Raw genomic sequence first — 7,592 nt, forward strand, 5'->3', positions numbered from 1 at the left:
CATGAAATCGTCGTACGTGTTATCGGGCACTCTTCCAGCTCGATGGGGGAGCAGCTTTTCGTCCGGGATTTCTACCAGGCATCGGTGGCTGCAAGTTCGAAGGCTGGGAAGCACCAGTTTTGGCGCGCGGTCTGGAACCTCCTCCATAGGAACTCGCGGGACTGCTCGGGACGCCGTACCCAGACGGTGCGTGGCTCGAACGGGAGGACATTGATGGGCCAAACGACTCCCCGTACACACTCCTCGACCCTCCTCCGAACTCACTCTGCGTACTGCTGATCCGACCAGGGAACATGACGGAGCCCGTGGACCACTGGTTTGGCATCATACCAGGGACGCCCAGCATACCCATCCCGCCCCCGCCTCCTCCCATTCCGCTGTACACGCTACCTCCGCCACCCCCATACACAGACCCACCGCCGATATTGGACCCTCGTTCCCACTCGTCTCCGGCTAATGCCATCGCATGTTGAGCTACTGCCATTTGGTATGCTTGCTTCGCGATCATCATCGCGCGCTGGTGAGCAACGAAGAAGCTCTGGTCGGGGCTGAACTGAGAAGCCATCATAGGTCCCATACCCGCCGACATGGGCTGTTGCCACGCCCCCCACGCAGGAGCATTCATCCCAGGCATCATGCCATCCATGCCCATCATAGGATTGATGCTCATCCGCTGTCCATGCTGAGGCACAAGATCATCGTCAGAACCATCATGCACCATGGGTCCACGACCATTGACAATTTTCCCGAACTGAAACCAAAAAATCAGGGCGACAAACAACAATCACAAGATAACACAAACCTCAATAGCAGACTTCGCTTCGTTCCGTCTCCTCTCATTCCGCTTCTCCTCATCAGCGTCATTCTTCACCCTCTCACGGCCACGTGGTGGATCATCCTCAAAGCTCACAGATGACCGCTTCGCATTCGCCCCGCGCGCCTTGAGCGTCGAGTCTGCATCGCTTCCATCCCTCCGCCCGGTATTCACCCCGATATCACTACCATCATGTGGTGTGAACGGCGCACCACGACCACTGCTGGAGTCACCTGTTGAGCTGCCAGCAGGGCTCTGGCCTCGTAGAGAACTATTACTGGCGAAGGGGCGGGAGGGCATGAGTGACTGTGATTGCAACCTGGATGACTGTGGTGCTGCGGGCATACCAGGCCTTGAGGAAGGCACAAGGGAGACAAGCGTGCCTGACGGTGGCCGAGACATTCTGCTATCCAACGCACTTGGCGTCGAGGGAGGGCGTGTCTTGTACAAATCCTTCGAAGACCCCCAACTGGCTTTCACGGAAGGTGAATCGGGTACAGCGGTGATGAGAGGGACAGGTGGGACACGAGAAGAGCGTGAGGATCGAGAAGTTGAGACAACAGAAGAAGCATCTGACTTGTCGGTTGATGGTACATTGGACTGCTGAGCTAGGATGCCTGCACGAGAACGAGGAGCGAATGAAGACTTGATAGGAGAAGGAGATCGTTGTGGAGAAGGAGATCTTTTGGAGACGGCGGATAACGTCGCTGTCGGCGAGGCTGGTGATACTGCCTGAGAGAGATCAGTGGTGTATCGACGCGGAGGGCGTGAGGTAACACTGAAAGAAGCTGGTGGTTTATACTCTCGAACAGGAGTAGGCACAATGCGGTCGTCACGAGGAGATTCTGGCTTGTCATCAGCACTTGACAAACGTTCGACAGTAGGTGGTGGAGCGGCGTTCAGGGGCGGCACTTGTTGGGAAGGTTGTGTAGGCGACTGTGAGGAATCTCGTGATCGATCAAAGGAAGTAACGAGTCTGATGGCGTCCCTCAAATCATCATCAACCTCGATTGGTGAAGAGGATGGCCGAGGGATGGACCCAACATCACTGCTCAACTTCTTGTGGCGAGTGGGAGAAGGAATCTTAGGAGTTGGTCCAGCAGGTGAACAGGGAGTTTCCTGAGCAGGACTCTCAGCCATGCGACTCGGCGTCAAGCTGATAACAGGGGGAGGAGCAAAGGGCTCGTCCCTATCCACCTCACGTTCCTTACCCTTTGTAGACGGTTTTTTCACTGAATGCTCGTGCCTCAGGACAGGCGTGAGCATCGGAGGACTTCCTACGAGTGATTTGATATCAATCAAGGGCTTCGCGGGCATCCGAGGCCGCGAGACAGCGGATCTGTTGGTGGATATGGATGCAGAACTTCCCGGTCTGCGTGGTGCAACGAGCGCGGACAAAGGCATGTCTTCAGAATCATTATCTGAATCTGACGAAGTATCGGAGTTGTCGTCCTTCGCCGGTCTTGGTGATAAAGGCGGCGACGAAGATTTCTCTGAAGCTTAAAGGCACGGTTAGGAACCAGAATGACATTGGTAACTTGTATACTTGCCTGATGATGCAACAGAAGCGTTTGCAGCAGCTAAAGTCGACGCACGACGAGCAGCAGCGTTGGGTGTAAGAGCACTAGTGGAGGCAGATGCTCTCGCTCGCACGGCAGCCATGTTGTCGGGTTGCCTTAGCTGTACATTGTCCGGTTTTGACCATCTTGGAGGATCTGGCCGTCGAACCTGAGCGTTCGATGCAGTGGGGGCATGCCCCGCATCGGACTGCGAGCGCGGACCAGGGCGACGAGTCACAGTGCGTTTGCGACTAGGCTTGATAGGCACGCCATCGCTATCCACTTCTTCATCAGATTCGTCAGATTCATCCGACTCTGAAGTACTAGTGTCCAAAGCTGACGAAGTTCGGTTAATCAAGATGGACAGCGGGGGCGCAGTCGAATTGCGATTAAATGATAGGTGATGTTCACTTCCGGTAGGCGTTGAAACCGTAGAAGCTCGCTGTCTGGACATATTTTCAACACGAAGGGTATCGAGGGAAGAAGGGGGTCGGAATGAAGGTACAGGGGAATTTGCACGGCTCCGACGAGCTTGTGCTTCACGAAATGCTGCAACAGATATCCTTTGAGAGGAATCTGAAGCAATACTGTCTCCGCGCGGCCGTGGCCGGGCAGGAGGAAGCGGAAGCTCGGCATTTGGAACATCAGCTAGAGAAGTGGGGGACTCGGAACGAACGTGGCGAAAAGCTTTCAAATTAAAATTCTCCCTCGGTGAGGGACTTGGAGCGGGAGGAGCTGCAATAGCTGCTGGTGGCGGGGCAGGTTTCGATTTAGTACGCTCTCTAGCCCACGAGAACAACCCGCCAGATTTTTTGGGGTTAGGTGGCGTCGAAGAAGAAGATGGGGGTGCACTGTGTATCTCATTCCGTGCGATGACGGAAGGGGTATCCAGGCCAGATTGATGGCGCATGTTTTCATTGGGAAGCGAAAGTGTGGAATTAATGCTGGGGTCGTGGTATACTCCAAAGAAGGACGGTTTTGGTGGGGAGGGCGGGAGGTCGTGCCCTGAATCAGAGACAACGCTGGACATGTGTGCGCGTGGCGGGCTATCGTTGAGAGAGAATACGCTTGTGGAGGTGCCTGAGACATGTGGCTGATGTACATGTCTCCGACGGAATGGCAGCTTCAGCTTGCTCGATGATGCCGTTGCTGGACCGGTATAAACTGCGGGCGGAAGAGACTTTAGAGACTTGTCTGGAAAGACATAATCTGGCTCTGAAGAGACTACGGTGCCACTAGAGATGGACGCCGTAGAAGTCGGCGTCGTTGGGACGTTTAAATTGGATGTTGCACTGCGAGCACCAGATTGCCTATCTCGTTTAGCAAATATTCCTGCAAGCAATGGCATGAAGAGGGTCAGCAGCAGAAGGGCAGCAGTCCGAATGGTGAATGAAAGAGAGAGCGAGAAATGAGAGGTCGATGTTCGCGATGCCGGGTATGACAAGTTAACAGGGTTGTTTGTCTTTGTTTCCTTGTGCCCCCATTTAGAATGCAAAGTAAAATTGGAACCGACCTGACGTGACGCGGACGACGAGCAACAGGCCTACAGCACAGGGCGACAGAGCGGCCACACAGGTTACTGTGTTAACCGAAGGCGCTTAGACTTATCGCCTTGCATACGCATGATCTCTGTTTCATGCAAGTACAACGTTTCAAATCCTACGAATCAAAAAATAGAATCAGTTCCTGCGTACTCTCACAGTCACCATGATAGTGCCCAACGAAGCAGGGCAGATCCTCCCCGGCCACTCGTCCCCGCATTCATATCCAGTCACATCCCAATAACGCTCTTGATTCACTTTGTATAAACTTACGAAACTCGATGTGCAGCCGCGGCAGAAGAGAACATGCGAAGTAGTCATTTTTTGATACTCGGACTCGCGATTTTAGGTGCCATACTAGGTTTACATCGAGACACGTTCCTTCCCATGACGGCAAGCTTCCATTCGCACTTATAGCGGGATTTCTCTTACTTATCTTTGTGGTGCAGATATCCGAAGATAGGCAAATTCACGTTTGTGCGAGCTGACTTTCATAAGTGTGATATGGCCTCGCGCAAAGTGTATGGTAAGCCAAGTGTGTAATTGTTGTTATACATTTGATTTCCCCCCAGACGATCCCTTCCATAGCCCCTTCATAAATATTATTACAACGCAATTGATTGTCTCTTGTCTAGTAAGTCACCTTTAAGCAACAACTTCGCATCCCGTCATGTACGAACCCATCAATTTCTATGCGGAACAATCGGTGAGGTGCACTACATCAAACACGAGGTACTCACATGGAGACTCAACCCATCCACGCCCGTGGCATGGCCAACCTTCTTCCCGTCCTTGAACACCATATAAGTAGGGACCTATAATAATCGGTTTCAATTGGCTCCACAAAGACGTCATGTTAAAAAATACATACAACGCGTACATCGGCCTCCATTACCACATCCTCGAGTTCATCCACGTTCACGCGATAGAAATCCACGCCGATGCGAACGAATGTGTCAGAGAGCTCGGAGAACTGCTGAGAAGTCGACCGGCACAACCCACTCCAGTCTGCGTGGAAATCTATCAATACGGTTTTACCGCTGTTGATCTGGGAGAGTGAGAAATGGTTTAAGAATTCATCGAATAGGCACTCACGATTCTGGTGAAGTCCTGAGCATCGTCTATGGGGTTGAAAGGCATATTGCGACCTTGGTCCAAGTGTAATGAAAACGTATGTATTTTATATGAAATACAGAGATGAGTGAGACAAGGGTCTGACAGAACTTGACGTGAAAACAAACGAAGAAAAGTACAAAGAGGATGTCGGAGGATGTATATATGACGAGTGGGTCCTGGGAGAACCGGTGACGTCGAGGCCCCTTTGTGGCTGACACGCTGACGGTTTGCCTACAGGGCCTGGAGAGGCCTAGATCAAGTAAACTAGTAAAGTGATAAGATAACGAATCTCAGGTATCACGAAACAAAGCTCTCAGTAATCACAAAGGCAAATCTGCCTGGCACAGCAAGATCAACCTGAGACCCGCCATCATAAAATGGGGTATCTGATAAGTACAAGATGACAATGGGCGCCCATTGTCCACAGCCTGTCACAATTTCGCAACTGGAACCGTCCATCTCAAGTTGCGAAGACGAACTGAGCGAGTTAATTCCACATCAGTAGTAGATATGCGGACGGTGAACCTCTCGATAACCGGTGATGGATCCAAAGATACCGATGACATTGTTGTGTTCGAGGCTAGCAAAGGAATTTGAACCCAAGTGATTGCTGGAGGAAAGTGATCATGCACTAGATCACTACTCATATGAATGTGGAGTTGATTCACTGAGCAAAGGGTCAGCTTTGTTGATTACCTTTTTAGGCTAAATGGTGCAATGTCAAGATTATTACTAATTGCTGTGTTGGACGTCGTTGACAGCGTCGACGCCGGTAAGTGACTAGTGACTGCGCAGTCGGAATCGTCTGCGTCGTTGAGCTCAACCATCAATTGCAACGTGTTACGACGACGTTGCTATTAGACGATGGCGCCCAACTTCTTTTCAAAGCTCGTCAAGCCTAGTACGTCTTCATCTCCGGGCGGAAGAGAGAATACAACTACATCGCGTCAAGGCATTCAAGCGCGTCCACATTCTCAAAATATTTCGCACCCTCCTTCATCTCTTCCCGACCCAACCAGTGACAATTCTAGTACAAAAGGCAGTGTCAAAATTGGTATAATTCCACCTTCCCCTCGTTCAGCCCTTTCAACTTTTCCTGATCCTCATTCGCAAGACCACCCTCCTGATACATCTCAACATCGACGTGCGCGCTCCCAGGACAGGATGGTTCCAGATAGACATGCTTTATCCTTCGCTGCTCGTCCCATGACAAGTGACTCTTCTTTGTCTACAGATGACATGCTTCCAACTCCAACCCCCTCTCGTTCTCGTCCTGAAGAATGGAAGACTAGCGCTGACAGCTCACCCAAACTTCCCCATCAGCTGACACCTGCATCGTCCACCGGGAACCTGAAAGCCTTTGTAGACAAGCGCAGCAGCACTCATCCTTCAAATGCTCACAAAGTGGTCGATAGAACTCCCTCAAAGAAGTCACTACGCAATAGGACACAGCCCCCAGCTCCACTCGATTTCGATCACTCCCAGAGTAATACTCGTTCCGATGCGCACCGGCGAACTAGTCGCCACGAACACAATGCCGTCATAATTGAAAATGGCCTCGTGGACTCGCCCACCGCAATAAGCCATGCCCAAAGAAGCTCTCATCATCAACAGGAGCTTTTACCTACCCTCACCGACGCCGACGCAAGATCCGTTCGCTCAGCCAACAGCTCAGCTTCAAAGAAGAAGAAAGGTTGGCGCCGTCCTTCACTCACTACTCCCACTCGCAAACATTCTGGCGTTGCTCCTGCCACAACCTCTTCTGGTCTTGCCATGTCCAATACTGGTTCTCAAATCTCCCCTGTTTCTCCTGTTCCAAATTCGGCATCAAAAAAAGTTACCAATGGAACGGTCAGATCAAATGACTCTCGTTCTGCGGTGCGGTATGCCGCTTCTGCTTCCGTGACGTCTATGCCCAGTCCTGTCGATGCCAGCGCTCGCACAAGACATACCTTGTCCAGTCGAGACGACTTTTCAGACGGCCAGACAGACACGTTTGCTTCTAGCGAAGAGAGCGAGGGGTCGGACGACGAACTTGATATTAATGAAGACATTCCCGTCACGGGTTTCGCCGTTGCAAGCAGCAAGCGTAATGCAGACTTCCACGAGTTGTTCCCTACTATTCCCGAAGGCGATTATCTCATCGAAGGTTTGTCCCATTTTGAAAATGTCAAATATCTGCTTCATATCTTGTAGATTACGGGTGCGCATTACAGCGCGAGATCCTCATCCAAGGCCGGATATACATCTCAGAGAACCATATATGTTTTCACGCGAACATTTTTGGGTGGATCACCGACGTACGTTGCACGCGGTTATACATCCTCACAAACTAAATGATACCTCCACAGTTGTCAATCCCAATATACGAAATAATCGCTCTCGAGAAGAAGATGACGGCATTTGTCATCCCCAATGCCATCCAAATAACCACCAGACAGGCAAAATACACCTTTGCCTCGTTCCTCTCCCGCGATACGACGTATGATGTGATTGCCAATATATGGCGACTCTCCCGTCCTGATGATACTCTAAGCCAAACCGGCTCGTCTGGCAATATCA

The 7,592-nt window shown here is 51.3% G+C and overlaps 1 protein-coding gene across 1 annotated transcript; it reads right to left on the reverse strand.

Moving 5' to 3' along the window:
* Window positions 1–4,426: 4,426 nt before the first annotated feature.
* On the reverse strand, window positions 4,427–5,158 carry BJ212DRAFT_1399190 (thioredoxin-like protein). The gene is made up of 4 exons (XM_041337288.1): window positions 5,010–5,158; window positions 4,786–4,962; window positions 4,655–4,729; window positions 4,427–4,604 (listed from the first exon to the last, which is right to left on the reverse strand). The coding sequence occupies exons 1-4, from the start codon at window positions 5,052–5,054 to the stop codon at window positions 4,560–4,562; spliced, it is 342 nt and encodes a 113-aa protein (XP_041186065.1). The 5' UTR covers window positions 5,055–5,158; the 3' UTR covers window positions 4,427–4,559.
* Window positions 5,159–7,592: the final 2,434 nt, after the last annotated feature.

The sequence above is a fragment of the Suillus subaureus genome (genome assembly GCF_016647635.1).
Source record: "Suillus subaureus strain MN1 chromosome Unknown BJ212scaffold_95, whole genome shotgun sequence".
NCBI lineage: Eukaryota > Fungi > Basidiomycota > Agaricomycetes > Boletales > Suillaceae > Suillus > Suillus subaureus.